Genomic DNA, 17,141 nt, shown 5'->3' with positions numbered 1-17,141 from the left:
AATATGTTTTTTTTTCCAAATTATCATGAGAAATTATTAAACATCATTTTCAACCAATAACGCGTAGAGATTATATTTTAGTTCAATGTAAAACTCCGTTTATCTCTAAAATACACTCTACATATCTTCTATTAAAAATAATGTTTTACATTGACATTTATAAATTATAATACTAATATTTTATAATTTAGTTTAAAAATGGAACACACTTTTTTATAATAGTTTCAGATAAAAGTATATATTTAACTCTAATTTGAAATGCTATATTTCCTTTTATTTTATTTAAGTTTGTTTGCTATAATTAAGATTTTTTTTCCTAATTATCTAAAAATGAATTAAAAGCTCTTTTAAAAAGAAATTTGTTTTTATGTTATTAAAAACAAACATTTTAAATTAAAGAAAAACAAAAGTTATATTGCTTATTGGAATTATGGGCCAATGCTAGCCCATTTGGTTTTCTCACCAAGGCAGTTGCTCCCTCCACCACCACCGAATGCTCCCTGCACCATCCCATACCAATTTTGTCCTTCTCTAAAACGGATGTCAACATCCGTTTCACCTTCAACGGATGTTGACATCCGTCCGTTCATGTATTTTATATTTTAATTTATTTATTTTATTTAAAAAGAAAAAAAAATCTTTAACGGATGTGGCGACATTCGTTAACAGATTACCACATCCGTTTTAATAATGTTTTTAAAACTATTTGATTATTATTTAAATATTAATATATAAAATAAATTAATAATTATTATTTTATTAAATAAAATAAAATTAATTCATAAATAATTAAGTAATAATTTTAAATTAATTAAATAATATTTATATATTAATTTAAAATATAATAAATTAAAAACTAAAAATTTAAAAAGAAAAAACTTCATGTTACGATATCCGTTTTAATAAATTTTTAAAAACTATTTTATTATTTAAATAATAATACATAAATTAAATTAATAATAATTATTTTATTAAATAAAATGAAATTAATTTATAATTAATTAAATAATAATTTTAACAAAATTAAATAATATTTATATATTAATTTAAAATATAATAAAATAAAAAACTAAAAACTTTAAAAAGAAAAAAACTTCACAGATTTAATAAATTTTTAAAAAGTATTTTAATTATTATTTAAAATAATAATATATAAATTAAATTAATAATTATTATTTTATTAAATAAAATAAAATTAATTTATAAATAATTAAGTAATAATTTTAATAAAATAAAATAAAATTAATTTATAAATAATTAAGTAATAATTTAAAAAAATTAAATAAAATTTATATATTAATTTAAAAACTTAAAAAAAAAAAACTAAACGGATGTGGCACATCCGTTGAAGAATTTTTTTTTCAACGGATGTCGACATCCGTTCAAGAGAAAAGGAGGAGGTGTAGAATATTTTAAAATATAAAGGATAGTTTTGGAATTTAAAAAAAGTGTGGTGGTGTAGGAAGCAATGTGTGGTGGTGTAGGGAGTAACCCCCTCTCACCAAGTCTTGTATTCTCTTTTAGTGTTTTTTTTTTACATATAAAAAGTAAAGAGGGTTACTCCCTACACCACTACATATTGCTTCCTGTATCACCACAATTTTTTTAAATTCCAAAACTATCCTTTATATTTTAAAATATTCTACACCTCCTCCTTTTCTCTTGAACGGATGTCGACATCCGTTGAAGAAAAAATTCTTCAACGGATGTGTCACATCCGTTTAGTTTTTTTTTTTTTTTTTTTTTTTTAAGTTTTTAGTTTTTTTAAGTTTTTAAATTAATATATAAATATTATTTAATTTTTTTAAAAATTATTACTTAATTATTTATAAATTAATTTTACTTTATTTAATAAAATAATTATAATTAATTTAATTTATGTATTATTATTTTAAATAATAATTAAAATACATTTTAAAAATTTATTAAAACAGATACGGATGTGGTGATATCCGTAAAGTCTTTTTCTTTTTAAAGTTTTTAGTTTTTTATTTTATTATATTTTAAATTAATATGTAAATATTATTTAATTTTTTTAAAATTATTATTTAATTAATTATAAATTAATTTTATTTTATTTAATAAAATAATTATTATTAATTTAATTTATGTATTATTATTTAAATAATAAAATAGTTTTTAAATATTTATTAAAACGGATCTATGAAGTTTTTTTTTTTAAATTATTAGTTTTTAATTTATTATATTTTAAATTAATATATAAATATTATTTAATTAATTTAAAATTATTACTTAATTATTTATGAATTAATTTTATTTTATTTAATAAAATAATTATTATTAATTTAATTTATATATTATTATTTAAATAATAATCAAAATAGTTTTAAAAGTTTTATTAAAACGGATGTGGCAATCCGTTAACGGATGTCACCACATCCGTTGAAGATTTTTTTTTTTTAATAAAAATAATAAGTTAATATATAAAATATGTGAACGGACGGATGTCAACATCCGTTGAAGGTGAAACGGATGTTGACATCCGTTTTAGAGAAGGACAAAATTAGTAAAGAGTAGTGCAGGAAGTATTCGGTGGTGGTGGTGGAGGGAGCAACTGCCAAAAGTAAATAGTAAGGATACATACTATATGGGCACTGATTACTGTATCTTCCTTTTTCCATTCCTCTATATCCCTGTACATTAATATTTTATTATAATATAATATTTTATTAGAAAAAATAGTTATGTAGTAAATGTTATTTAGAAAAGGTGATGTCAAAATACTTTTTCTCATAGTTTTTTTCACAATTTCTCTTTTATTCTTCCCAGACAGTTGTTTCTCAATCAATAAACGAAACACGACCCACCATGTTGTAAAATGCATTCTCTGTTAGTCTCTACAAAAAATTATGACTCTTTCCCACGATCCACAATCTTAAAACTTGTTTTTGATTAAGTTATTGAATTTGTATTTGTTAATTGTTGCAAAGGAAAGAACATTAGCTAAGGATTCCCCCAAGCTTGTCAACATTAGACCTGCACATATTAAATATGGAGAAAACCACACACTTTAGCTTTTTGACTAAAGAGCAAGATTTCCTAAATTTATGCTCAAATAGTGTATAAAATATTTAGATTTCGTATTTTTATATCCAACACTCATTCATAGGTTTCTCTATAATGCTAGAAACACTTTCAGAAGGACGGAAGGAAATTTCTTCAAAGTTCAGTGAGGCCTAACGCGTGTTTTTTTCTTCTGCTAGAATATGATTTTACTTTTACATGCTTCCATTTTTTTGTGTAGTTGGAAAGAGTTAAACTTATTTTATGGAGGTGCTTATGGAGCCATTTGGCTGAAAAAATGTTTTAACTATTTTCAAGTTTATATATCTATTTATTGTCTGTGTTTTGTAAATTTTAATTTCATATTAATATAAAGTGAAAAATATTTTTATTTTTTACTGACTGTTATTTATTTGTTAATGTTTAGACTTTAAAAAACTATCCTCCTTAATTGTATGCCTCCTTATTATTTTCTTAATATATAGGATACCAAACCTATCCGAATGATATAAATTTAACTTTCCAGCCTTTGGTGAAAATATGTTTTAATAGCTATTTGTGATTCAGAGTATTTTCTACAAAATATTTTTGTTGAAACAATAGTTTTAAGAGTCATCCACTTTGAATCACATACATTAAATTATATATTGAAAATTTATTTTTATTTTTAATAGTTAATCCTTTCAATTATATGTCTTACTTTTAATTTTAAACTTAATTTGATTGAGCAATTAATAAAAAGAAATTCAATCATCTCATGCCATTATTGTTTTTATTTTATCTGAATCCTTATTTTTGTTTACTAGTTATTTCTTTAAACCTGTCCTTTTAGCATTTATGTCTAAATTAAATTTTAAAATGCTAAAACATTAAAAAAAAATATGAGATCACAATATAAATTATTCATCATAAATTCAAAAATAATTTTCATAATAAAAAAAGGAAGATTGAAAATAAACAAAGGAATATAAGTAAAAGAAAATCTTAATCTTGATTATTAAAGGTGTAAAAGAAAATCTTAATCTTGATTATTAAAGGTGTAAAACACACAAAGTTTAATTAAATTATACCTAAGAAGTGATTTACACAAACAAATCTTAAAATGAAAGAAGATCTTAAATTGATTTATTTATTTTTTAAAATAAATATAGTAAATGAATAAATTCTAATTATTTTTGTTCAAAACCTGAAACAAAAATAATAATCAAATTAACCCAAAAAAAATTATACTATATTATATGATTTATGGGATTACCATTGATGCTGCATGGGTTTTATTTTGATTTTTAAAGAAGACTATTTGCTCTATCACGTAAGAGTACAGAAAACTCCTTTTGTGCTACCTCTTTCATCTGCCCCTTTTACATCTCACGTGGTGGTTGGCTTACCATCGTATAATAAAGAAAAATAAAATTATTAATAAAATATATAAAAATATTTAATAATTTTCAGCCAACATTGATTTGATATTTGAGGGAGCTTAATTTCTTATTTCTTCTGAATGGATAATTCTTTCTATGGTTGCTAAATTAGTCTGTAATTGTCAGGGCATTATCGGCATCTTGCTACATAAGTTTAGAATAACGAAAAATTAAACTCAAAATTTCGCATCTTATTAAAAGTCTTAGCCGTAAGTTACGATTGTACTAATTGTCAACTTATTAATGAAAGACAGCCAACAAAAATTGAATGGTTAGATATTGTAGTTAATGTATTTTGCAACTCGCCCAACGGAAATTTGACATGTTTAAATAGTGTCATAAATATACTTAACAGAATTAAAGTTGTCATTAATATATTTGACAAAATTCAACTTTTTTTTCTTACGAAATTCTGTTCATGAGAAGTAATATCTATGGACAATCAATATAAATGCGAACTCTTACTTCAACCGAAATTTAAACCACATGTTATTATTTAATACCATTTTTAAAATAACTTCAATATAAAACAAATAAGTAAATTTAATTAAGAATTGGAGATTAATATACGTGCTTTAAACGTGAGGTTTAAAATTGACAGGGACATATTGCAGTGAACAGTATTTGAAATAGCGGAATTGAAGGAAATGTAGAATAAGAAGGTAATTAAGCGGTAATTAGGGACATAATTGGATTTAAATTCCAGAATGTGTGCATTGTAGAATTTAAAATGTTTGGCATGTGTGGTGGACTGCACATGGGTGAGTCAATCGTTTTCTTGACTGCCTTATTTTGATTAAAAAGGGGAAAGTGGTTGGATTAAAGAAGAAAGAGAGGCGTGAGGCACGTGCTAAGTCAAGAATGGCAGACAGAAACCCTAAAATGACCCCATCTTCGTGGGACGCAAGAACCCTTTTTCTAACATATTCATGTTACAACCCAATCTGTGTCCCGTGATCTAAGGACTCTCACCACTCTTTTCTTTTTCTTTATAATAAATGCCTCTACTATAGTCAATGTGAGGGATTTAATTTCACACACTCTGCTACTTACACCCCATTCTGGAATTTCGGGGTGTAAATATTCCATCGACTTTACGTTACTATAAGTCAACGTGTTACTTTCTCATACTATACCCCGCAACTCATTCTTTCATCTTGTACTAAAACCACAGATTCAATCAACAATTCTGCTGGTAGTTTATGCAGGATTTTCATGAGATTAACTTATCAATTCTTTCATATCGTACTAAAACCGGGGTATATTGAAAAACAAAATCAACACAGGAAAAACCATCAAAGACCAAAGAATACATTATATATTTTTTTTTTACATTTTTTTAGAGAAACAATTTGATTGCAATGAAAAAAACCATTGATTTTAATTTTATATTTACTATCCTACCCTTTAAGAAAACAGAAAATGGCCTAACCTTTCAATGGCCGTCATGTGATTGTAAGATCAACCCCAACCAATGCGTTTCCACTGAAGAGAGAACAATATATTACTTTGGTTAATTTAAGATTTCTCAGCACTATGATAATTGATAAATGTGTTCACATAATTACACATCAATTTACTTCAACATTTCATTGCATTAAATTTTTCTTACACTACAACCATTCACTGTTTCAGCCTCAAATTGATATCAAAGTCTGACACCTGCAATTCATGAAAATATTTTACATTCAGTTACTAGCACAGAGAAAGTTAAAAAATGAATAAGATAAAACTAGGTTGTGGCTTTATGTTTTTGAGTTTTAATAGGGAAAGAACTTAGTTACAGTACTCATTTGATCGGTGCTTGGGTTGTGATGGGGAAGAGGAAGATGTTGTTAGGGCGAAAAACGAAATGATTGAAACTGATATAATGATTAAAAGGAACGTGGACTCAGACACTCAGAGAGGAGTTGTCTACTTTAAATATGGTCGGTCCACAACCTACTTTATTAGAGTTACCACTCTTTCTTCTTACTGCTAACTGTTCTTCGCCATGCATCCGTGACCCATCACTTTTCATTTAAACTTTCCCATTGCCATGGCAAAATGTGCACTGTGAAATTAGTCACTTCGATTAAAGTAAAAAAGCCATATACAGATACGAGGATTCTACAGATATTGAAGCAATCGATGGGTATTACCAAGTCATTTGGGAGTTGAGTCAATAACTATCCACTATTTTCGCTAATGTTTCACGGGTCAGACACAGACACACCGTTAACTGATGAAATACTATGAAACAAAAGCAATAGAAGAAATACTAAAAGCTCGTGTCTCTATCTATCACCTTCAATCTTCTCTGATTTCTCTTACGTCCTACTCATTTCACCATTTCCACAATTTTGCAACCAACCATTATTATTGCCTTTCATCTTTCTCACCTCCTCATTCTCACTCCTTCCCCCTTTCACTATTTTCTCACTTTCTGCATCGCCATCTTCACAAAACCTTATCCTACTTGCCGAGTAGTGCTGAAGGGAAACCACTACTTCCTTTTTTTGGTTGCTTCTGTCACCATATCCACTATCTTGTTGAAGAGGTTTCTTCTTTAGTTTGTTGTCACTTTAACTTAATTATTTTCTCTTTTCAGTACTATTATTAGGGTCATTAAATTTGACGGATAAAGGAACTTCCCGCTGTTCTTGCGCCGTTAAATTCATTCATTATGATACTATTGTTTCTGCAATTATTAACTGTTTGGATCATAGAGGAGACAAAATGGGCCTTTTCGTGATCTCTTGTCTTCCATCTGAATTTTCCTGTAATCGTGTGTGTGTGTGTGTGTGACGGTTCTCTTTTCTCATTTGAAGTCCTGTTGAGTTGAAGTGTGTATACTTATTCTAAACTGATCACAATCGGTATCTGTGACTTGTTTTCAGGTTTTCATGATTGCTAGAAGGGTTTATTATCTAATCGTTTTGGTCTGCTGTTGAAGATTAGTGTATGATATTCGTCCTGAATCGTGAACTTGTGATCGAGAGGGTCTGAACTGTTGTTCAATTCTGGAACAAAATGGCTGAAAGGAAATTGAATATTAATGCCCCTCTCATGTCTGTGAGACGTGCTTCTGCCACATCACCGTCCTTGACGGAAGCAAGGAAAAAGATTCTAGAGAAACGTCACAGTCTTCCATACCACAAATCAGACACGACCTTGGATCAGGTAACAAAACCAGTTGCAGTTCCTTTCAATTGGGAGCATATCCCTGGAAGACGCAAGGGCAATGGTGGATCTGAGCCTCATCCTCCCAAGGCCACTTCAATCACTCCAAGCCCAAGGCTTCCTCCAGGAAATTCAAACAATGCTACCAAACAACCGTCGGAAAGGGAAAATAAAGCTGCGAATAAATTCAAGTCCTCAAATAAGTCCAAGTCGTTCAACGTCAGTGTGGCAAAAGTAGACACTGAGAAAGAGAGAAAAACAGAGAAGACAGAGAAAATAGTTGAGAACAGAAGGTCCAATGTGAAGTACGATGAGGATGATGACAATGATGCCTTTTCAGATGCTCTTGAAACACTGTCGCATACAGAATCATTCTCTATGAACTGTAGTGTGAGTGGTGTAAGCGGGTTAGAGAGTATGGGCGCAAACAAGTCTGGAACCTTTTCCACAGATCAACAAACTATAGACTTCATGATGAGCCGATTCTTGCCTGCTGCAAAGGCTATGACTCTACAGCCTTCTCAATATTCTTCAAAAAAGCAATCTGTACTAGTAGAACAACAACCTAGAGATATTAGCAAATTGATTCGCGAGGAAAAGAAGCAATTGTCTAATAAGCACAGCACTGCTATTATACCATACACTGGCCAAGATCAAGAGGAAGAAAGTGAAGACGAAGGTGATGGTAACGAATATGACAACTCTTCTAATATTGCAGTTAAAGGCTGTGGGTTGTTACCTCAATTACATATCAGGAATTCATTGTGCTTAATGAATCCTGTGGCTGCCATGAAAATGAAAAACCAGGTTTCCTTGCCTCCAGCCAGTGAGGTTGTGAAACCTAACAAAACTTCTCATATTAGATCTTTTAGCCCAATTCCAGCTGTAAAGAAGGTGAGAAAAATGGACCAATTTTTCACCCTTCAACCCTGAATAAGCAAGCTCAAGTGGTTTTTTTTGACATATTTACTTACAATCATGAATATTTTCTGCAGGCTTGGGATGCAATTCACAGGAACAAATCAAGCTCCAGGGCACCGTCACCTGACAAGCAAGAGGGTAAAAAGAAATTGGCTAGTGAATCAAATAGATTTACCTATTCTGGTGAATTACTTCCAGGTAGACTCTCTCCCTTCCGTCGCTCAAGAGCAGCTGCTACTGGTATATCTCCCTCTCGAAGACCTCAATCTCCCTTTCGTGGCGTCAAGTTGCTTGGTGATTCTAGGGAAGCTGAAAATTACAAGTTTGGCAAGGTTAAATTCCACAGCGGTGTGCTTGGAAATGTTCAAGATGTGCAGTCCCTAGGAAACAAAAAAACTTCCTATTCAGGTAGTCTCACACTTGAAAAGACATTGTACATAGATATAGTCAGCACAGCGAATTTACCATCTTCAAATGTAAGTTCTTTGGATAACAAACGGAGGGTAGATACCATGGTTGCAGACTTAGAGAGAAGAAGGGGGAAAGAAAGTAATTCCTCCATAGGATCTTCTGGAGATATAAAACAAGTACAAGATGCTGTGGAAGAAAAGGTCACGTTTGATACCGAAGTGTTAAACTCTTTAGATTCCATTCCACCGAGTTTGTATAGAATTTTGAATCTTACACCCAAAGAAGGAAAAACTGAAGGATTGACAACTGATGAAAATATTAACCAAGAACCCGAGTCCTTGCCACTTTGGCAAGGGACATTAGTTGAAGATTCAAAGATCAATGGCCAGCAAATTGTTTTAGTTAATGATTCAGGAAAGCATAGTTCTGATTCTGTCGTGTCTCCTCTTCCCCCACCATTACCAAAATCACCTTCCGAGTCCTGGCTTTGGCGTGCCCTGCCTTTAGTTTCTGTGAAGAATTCTTTCCTGCACTCGAGTCAAGGTACTCAATCCCAAGCTAAGAGGGATGATTCTAATGCAACATCTAGTAATCTCAAGTGGGAAACAATAGTGAAAACTTCAAATTTGCATCACGATCATGTACGCTATTCTCAGGTAACCTTGTAAATCACTTTGACCAAATTTGTGTACCTCGACTCTGGCAGCGCAAAGATGAAAAGTTCACATTTAACTTTCTCTGCAGGAACTTCCGACGCATAAATCTAAGCACTAAACTTTGACATGAAACTCATTATCATGTTATAGTTCAAGCTCTAGGCGCCTTGATTTTTCAGCTATGCCTGTGGTATGATGTTATCATCTTATGTATGGCATTACAGCGTTAGTAAAACATTTGGGGTGTTTTATATTTTCACCTAGGCCAATGTTTTCATCCCAAAAGGGTGGATTTACATCAGTTTAGACCTTCGAACTTCTTTAGGTCAATTGATCACGTCAACCTTTTAATTTCACTCTTTATATTTACATCAATCCCTCAAAAAGAGTACATTCGCATCAATTTTTGAAAGATTATGTTTAGTTCTTGGTTGAACCAAATATAAATTACTAAAGTCAAGAACTGGTGTAGGTTTCATTTACAGGACTAGAAACAATGTAAACACAATGCTGAAGACCCAAACATCAGTTCTCTTTTTTGCTTTCTATAAGTTATCCTGTCTTTATTATTTATTTATTTTTCCTTTCTATTGAATTTTATTTCCAGCTGTTGGCTTGAAGTCCTGCACCCTGTTGATTTTGGTGATACTGTATTGATTAGAGAGAAATCAAAGTCATTTTTTGTGATCAATAAAAGTAAAGCCTCTTCTGCATTAGTGGCGCTTTCGGTGGAATCAAGATTTCCTAACCTGCCCAACAGAAGTGTATATCGGCTACTACTGTGTGTCTGTCTTTCTTCATGTTGGTAGTCTTTGCAACTTTTTTCCGCTGGATCCGAGGAAATGATCCTCATGGTATCAGCATTTATTTTTTATGTTAACTGGCACAAGTGATTACTATTATCCATGATCTAGTGATCTTTCTTAATACTCATAGAAAAGAATCCTTCAAATATTTTAGTTTCGTATTCCTCAGTACTTTGAGGACAAGTATGTACATCAGAAGAATTCTGGATTGAGATAAATTTCAGACTTTCCTTTTTGTTTGGATTATTTCTTATGTAATGCTGTTTGCCAATCTGGCACGGCAACAGGACAAAGATATTTTAATCAATTGCAACATTGATGTATTCATGTAAATTGTGAACTATATAGATACTATGAAATTTGAACCGTTTAACATAGTTCAGGTTTTCACTGCCACATATATTTATTGATTAGAGTTACTTCGGAAGCATAATCATTCGAAAGATGGATGAGTCAGTGTCTTTTTTATCTATCACTATCCTAATGTTTGTCCTTACAGTTTTGGATTGATGTTCAGTAGTAACCTGACATACACGGACATTCCGAAATTACATGAGAAGGGACAGAGTAAAAACAAGGTATCTTGTAAAATGATGTACGAACACGCAAGAGTGATCTCTGTTAAATTTTTTAAATACTTTTTATTTTATTTTATTAAAGAATCTAAAAAAGCTACCCCTGATATCCAATTATTCTTGAACAATTACACCAACCGTATTTTAACATTGAACAAAGGTTTTGGCATACGTCTAATCAATCCACTTGGTTCAATAGGACTGGGTCACTTTCCATTGCAAGTAGTCACAGATGCTTGTGTTGTTACTGTTGCATACATATGGCAAAGTAAGAATTTCCGCCACGTTAGTATATATGGTGTTATAGTGTCGTTTATATGGTCAATCAAATTTCAAGATTTAATTTAATCTAATTGTAATCTCATTTAAACATTTTTGTGGATGTGCCCTAAATCCAACTTTGAATATAACAATTTAATCATGCCCTTAGCAGTTAAAGTCTAATTCACTGTCACCAAATCTATCATGAAAGTAAGAAAGTAAAACCTTTGATCAATTGCAGTGGAGTCTAACTTTTTCCAAACAGGGGAAAAAAGTTCTGATATTTCCTCATTAAAATTTGACCTCTATTCAAAATTTCAAGCTCCAGCTCCTTCTCTGCAAATGAACTTGAGAAGTTCTTCCAGATAGCTCAATGATTTTTGAGAATAGTGAAGCCGTGAAGAATAGGTTGTTGAGGATGGATTTGAATTTGAATTGGGGACAGGCATCTTGGAATGCTACATATTAATAATAGTAATGAATATGCTCAAAGTGAAACATCTACCCTACATTTGTCACACGTGGTTGGTCCAAAAAACAGGATGATAAGAATTGATTAAAAAAGAAGAAGAAAGAATTGAGTCCACATGTGGTAATGTGAAATGTGATATGAGTGATTCTGGTAAGAGAACAAAAATTAAAATTGAGTAATTCTGCGCCAGGTAATTAATGTGAAATGTGATATGGTTGAGAACTTAAGATGTAGACATGAGAGATAATGAGTATGGTAGTGAAGATGATGAAGTTTACTATTTCTGCCAGCCCAAGACATTCCGGCCTCATGCTGTTCTCCACCTGCTTATCCAAAAGAGCCACCTTTAAAAGTTGTAGTTTGAAATTTAATGGCTCCTTATGAGGAGATTTAAGGAAAATTTAACAACAATGAAAAAATTGAGTAAAATATTAAAAAAATATTATTTTTAATTCAAAATTTTAAAATAAGAAATGTATCAGTTTTTGTTTTATATATATATATATATATATATATATATATATATATATATATATATATTAATTATTCAACTTTTTTTTACCTGTGTACACCTTAAAACTTAGATTTAAATTCTCAACAATCCCAAATAAAAGGAAATAGAATATTAGTTTCATAAAGTCAATTTGGAAAAAGATAAGAAATAGAATGGAGAGGGTTAATTTGTTAATGGAATTAAATTATAGTGAAATTAACATTTTAAAGCATTATAAAAACATAAAAGATTTAAATAATTTATTTTTAAAGATAAAAAGTTAAACCATCATATTCTTACTGTTTGTTCCATCCTTTTTTGATGCAGCTTCACACTCTAAGCAATCATTTGCACACAAAAATGGATAATTCTAACTCATGGTCAATCCTGAAACAATTCCTTTCACAAGCAGATGCTATGTAGATTCAAATTAAAAAGCACTAACATGTCGCCCATGTCTTGTACAGACATTGGTCGATCTTGTGAATCTATTCTTTTTTTAATATATGGTCTCTCTATTTATATAATTAGCTAGCTAGGCTATCTGGGTTATTAACATTAAGAAAGTGAAAGCTTGGTGCTGATTTCTTGGGTTTCTTTATAATGATCCATCTTGTCACCATCGCTTGCAATTGTGTAACTCAAACCCAGTTGCAAATTAGGTAATTCTTGTTCGTCTTTCTGCATAACAAATCAAATAATTTCGCGTTATGTTGAAGAAACAAAGTGCACAATGTTCTTATTCTTGTTAAAACCTTGTTAATTAATTTACCTTAATCCGAAATGGTGGATCAAATTGTAGCTTTAAACTGTTGGAATAGTTGCGAGGTTCATTGGATTTGTTCGATAAATATTCTGTGACGCTTGTTTTGTTCACGAAGCTCCATTCAGCTAGCTGAACTGCTTGTGATCCATAATTTTTTGGAGCTACAGTGGCAGGTAACTTCTGGAACTTGGATTGATGATTGCTTATAATTTCTAACGGAAGCCAGCTTTTCTCTTCAAGCAATTTGCTTGGTCTCGTAGTTGTATCCTTTGCCTGAATATGGCCAGAAGCTATTGATTTTCTAAAAGTTTGATGATTGATGTACCATTGCTGCTGCCTAGAGAGAATTGCAGACAAGGGTTACTATAAAATAATTTTGTTAAATTTTCTGTTTTGTAAAATCGTGAAAGCAACAAGACCAAGAACTTGAACATGAATTGCAATTATCTGACCACGTTTTTTTTGTAGTAACTTTTTGAAAGGGTCCCCCATCTTAAATTTAAAGTTAGTGCAAATAAATTAATAAATATTTAACTATTATCATATATTTTTTACTAAAATAACCGTAACAATATAAACTAATAATAGTTTATAAAGAGAGAATATTAATTAATAGAAGTGAAGAGTTAAACTAAAGATAATAATAAAAATTAAATTTTAAAATAGCAAAATTTGTAGGGAAAGAGTATTAATTTTAAGACGTAATTTACAAGAATTGGTGAGAAAAGGGTAAATACAACATTGTTATTAAATTGTATTTAATTATAAAAACTAACAGCTTGTACATAAATTATAATCGAACGAAAAAACGAAAAATATTTTATAATGTAGATATATAATATAACCCTTTTGTCTTGAACAAATCCGATGATGCAAATGAAGAAGTTATTTAAAAGTTTGTTCTGTTACCTTGAATCAGTGTCGTTTGTATGGGATGGTGACAAGGGAAAGGGTGTGTCCACGAGACTTGGAAAATGACAATTGTTGAATTGAGTTGCCAGAATGATTCCACCATTCCCCATCTTAAGATGTTGTTGAGGATTCATGGACTCATGCAGTATCACAGACCTACGTAACTTTTGGTTTTGATTCCACTTATACGTTTGACTTAGTACTGCAAAGTAAACATAACTGAATTGTAAAATGTTCAAGGTAATGTGTTTTTCACTAACACAAAGAAACCCTAACCCTAAATCCTTACTAGCTACATCATTTTCGTTAATTCAGTATTCGTTATTGGAAAAACCCCTTCCGTCGATATCCCTTGTTTAGTTTAAGTTTAGCAAAACTAAATAGCAAGTTAGAACTCATTACCATTACAAATTACAAGGAATTAGTATAGTATAGTAGTACCTTGCCCAGCCTCGTCAAGTTTCTTGCTTCGATACATCTGAAAAAAAGTTGAATATTGATTATATATGCATCAACAACAGATGCTTTTGAATAAACAAACATTTAATTTAGTAACTTTGTTTTGAAAGAATCTTACGAAAGTAGCCCATAGTTTAACTCACGATGATTTTTAGTTCATCTAAATAAACCCTACTAAAGAAAAATAGTTCAATAAAGAACTGTCATGATATGATAAAATAGGCTTGAAGAACATTTTCAAATACTCGCTAAATCAACTGAAATGAACAAATTTTGACGAGCGAGTTTATCAGCCTGCGCATTTATTACTTGTAAAAACGCACTTTAAGAGAAAAGATAATTCAAAAGAGCATTTATCTGAAACTTGAATTTGGGCTACCTGCAAGTGGCTCTTGACGTGAGCAATGCTGAGTCCTTGCACATTCATTAGCTGAAGCACCAACTTGGGTGTTGCTCCTGCACCAAGTAAATGCAGAGTTCAATGAAACGTGTTAACTCTTTCATAAGAGAGGCTTCATTTCACAAAACAATTCGTAGAACTCGTCGGATAAATATATATATATATATATATATATATATATATATATATATATATATATATATATATATATATATATATATATATATATATATATATATATATATATATATATATATATATATATATATGCGCAGTGATGCTTTGGAAGATACAGAAAGTAACAAGTACTTACTCTCTTGACCACCAAGTCTTTCAACAACATGCACAAATGAATGATGAAGTTCAGGAGTCCACCGAAGCCGAGGCATCTTGGATCTAACATATTGTCTCACAGTTCCTCTTCTGGCATTTCCTTCTCTTGAAATGCTACTTCCATTTCCTGAAGTTCCCTCGTCGTTGACTTTCTCAACATTATTCTCGTTTGTTGTGAGCTCATACCCATCTTCTGTATTACCATTAGTGTTATCGTCACTGCAAGCTTCTGCATTCAAGTCAAATGAAGAGCACTTCTGGGAACATCCAGATGAACTTTCCTCATTGTTATGAATCTCATGTCCTTCTGACATGTTTACTTGTTGTTGCACGGGTTTTTGCGTCCAACCAATCGACTTTTCTCGTTCTTTACAAAGTTGGAATTTCAGGTCTGAAACAAACAGGAAATATTTTAATGTGCAGCATATTAAAGTAACGTGAACAAGAATGTGTGAGCCTGTGAGGACAGGCTGTAATTTCTCAACAACAATTACTATGCTTTAAATCTGTTCAAGTAACTGCACGGAAATGCTATGAATTGATGGTAAAGTAACTAAAGTGACAAATTTATGGCAAAAAACATTTATTATACTGAATGGATCCCCATTACAGACAAATATTACATGCATGTGTATGTACTGTTGATTAAATCGAAGTGGTTCGAAAATCAGGACTCTAGTAAATAATGCAACCAAACTTAGGTGAGAAAGAAAATCTAATGAATGCCAGGTTTAGATGAACATATTTAAAGAATTTTATCTTGTAAGTGCCCTTTATATGAAAATAAAAAATTTACCAAGTTATGGAATACTCAAGACTCGTGTAGAAAGGGGTTAGAAATTAATTTAAGGCTTGAAGAAGAAATCCGAACAACAAGACAGATGAAAATTGTGTGGGAATACGAATTCGTTTACGTATCATTTAACTTTTTAAGTCAATAAACTCAATGATTTTCATTTAACCACTGATAACACCAAGTTCAGATGATTTGAAAAATAGCAAGTTCATAAACCAAAGCAAGTTCTTAGTTGTCAACTATGTATGTGCTTTTTGTGAAATGGACAGTCTGGATAAGAACAAGGTGTCCATAACACACAACCCTTGTATATAACAGCAAGATATATGATCACACAAAATGATGAGTAAATCAGAGATTTTCAAAGTACAGTCGCACTCATCATACACAAAACGCATGTTGCATGATTAGATAAAAAGCTCTATAAGAAAAGAAAACGAAAAATTATCTTTGGGGCAGAAGTTGGCAAGTGATTATGAAATCTTCAACAACCTGCAGCGAGTGGAGGACAAGAAGAGCTATGGCAAGAAAAGAAAAAGAAATTAAGGAACATCCATGGTCCTAAGAATATCCTTAAAGGGAGATGGGAAGAATTTATAGATTAAATCACTACTAACAGGATAAAGAAACAAAAATAACCAAAAAGCATAGCAAACTGCATAATCTTTAGGTGTTTATCCAAATTTTCTCCCCTAAATTGTAATACTAACCATCTAAGAAGACGATGTCTTTCTCTCCCAAGTCTAAGAAGAAGATGATGCATATCCAAACATATCTTGAAATCAGTCATCTCCAGAAAGCTCCATCGCCCAGATAGACTAAGGAATAATTCATGAAGGGATTGAAGTGGATTAGTCCTGAATCATATGGGTGTAGGGTGTGAAAGAAAGGGATAGGAAATGAAAATTGATGCCTGGTTTTTGCTAGGGATGTCTTTGTGGTAAATCATTGATTCAACAACATAATTAATTAAGACTGAACAAATTGAAGATGGTAGAAAGAAAGACTAATTGGTTTGGAAAGGAAAAATGTGGAAATATTGAGAATAACAAAATTCAGACAGACTACTTGTTCCCTTTAAATTGCAATAAACCTACATAATGGATGCAGACGCGGCTGGTCCCTTTTGAACTGTTGGAAATCATGTGACAACTACCACCTTCTCTCTATCTCTCTCTGCTTCAGACTCTTTTCCTTGACAGTTGTTACAATCTACCACCCTTCTCTCTTCTGGCTCGTGATTATCTTAATTGTTTGACCTGTGCTAAAGACC

The 17,141-nt window shown here is 31.0% G+C and overlaps 2 protein-coding genes and 1 long non-coding RNA gene across 7 annotated transcripts; 1 reads left to right on the top strand and 2 right to left on the bottom strand.

Annotated features, from left to right (window-relative positions):
• The first annotated feature begins 6,630 nt into the window (after positions 1–6,630).
• LOC108343572 (uncharacterized) lies at positions 6,631–10,778 on the top strand. 3 transcript variants are annotated; one of them, XR_001833508.2, is made up of 5 exons: positions 6,633–6,984; positions 7,325–8,501; positions 8,603–9,595; positions 9,684–9,785; positions 10,203–10,778. XR_001833508.2 is itself a non-coding variant. In XM_017581932.2 (4 exons), exons 2-4 carry the CDS (start codon positions 7,458–7,460, stop codon positions 10,212–10,214), a joined length of 2,049 nt encoding a protein of 682 aa, XP_017437421.1. In that variant the 5' UTR covers positions 6,631–6,984; positions 7,325–7,457; the 3' UTR covers positions 10,215–10,778. The 3 variants fall into 3 exon arrangements, 1 of the variants encoding a protein (XP_017437421.1); XR_001833509.2 differs by lacking the exon at positions 6,633–6,984 and adding an exon at positions 7,018–7,206; XM_017581932.2 differs by lacking the exon at positions 9,684–9,785 and having other exon boundaries at positions 6,631–6,984.
• LOC128197586 (uncharacterized) lies at positions 8,347–11,736 on the bottom strand. The gene is made up of 3 exons (XR_008250180.1): positions 11,463–11,736; positions 8,582–8,837; positions 8,347–8,448 (listed from the first exon to the last, which is right to left on the bottom strand). It is a non-coding gene; the product is annotated as an uncharacterized LOC128197586 (long non-coding RNA).
• Positions 11,737–12,567: 831 nt separating this feature from the next.
• LOC108342580 (uncharacterized) lies at positions 12,568–17,141 on the bottom strand. Of its 3 annotated transcripts, XM_052879700.1 has the most exons (8): positions 16,966–17,141; positions 16,579–16,686; positions 15,053–15,463; positions 14,719–14,795; positions 14,322–14,358; positions 13,878–14,082; positions 12,975–13,305; positions 12,568–12,883 (listed from the first exon to the last, which is right to left on the bottom strand). In XM_052879700.1, the coding sequence occupies exons 3-8, from the start codon at positions 15,384–15,386 to the stop codon at positions 12,761–12,763; spliced, it is 1,107 nt and encodes a 368-aa protein (XP_052735660.1). In that variant the 5' UTR covers positions 15,387–15,463; positions 16,579–16,686; positions 16,966–17,141; the 3' UTR covers positions 12,568–12,760. The 3 variants fall into 3 exon arrangements, with proteins under 3 accessions (XP_052735660.1, XP_052735661.1, XP_017435859.1); XM_052879701.1 differs by lacking the exon at positions 16,966–17,141 and having other exon boundaries at positions 15,053–16,386; positions 16,579–16,948; XM_017580370.2 differs by lacking the exon at positions 16,966–17,141 and having other exon boundaries at positions 16,579–16,948.

The sequence above is a fragment of the Vigna angularis genome, chromosome 6 (assembly GCF_016808095.1).
Source record: "Vigna angularis cultivar LongXiaoDou No.4 chromosome 6, ASM1680809v1, whole genome shotgun sequence".
Lineage (NCBI taxonomy): Eukaryota > Viridiplantae > Streptophyta > Magnoliopsida > Fabales > Fabaceae > Vigna > Vigna angularis.
Note: the sequence above shows the minus strand (reverse complement) of the source record. Positions and strands in the feature narration are given on the sequence as shown.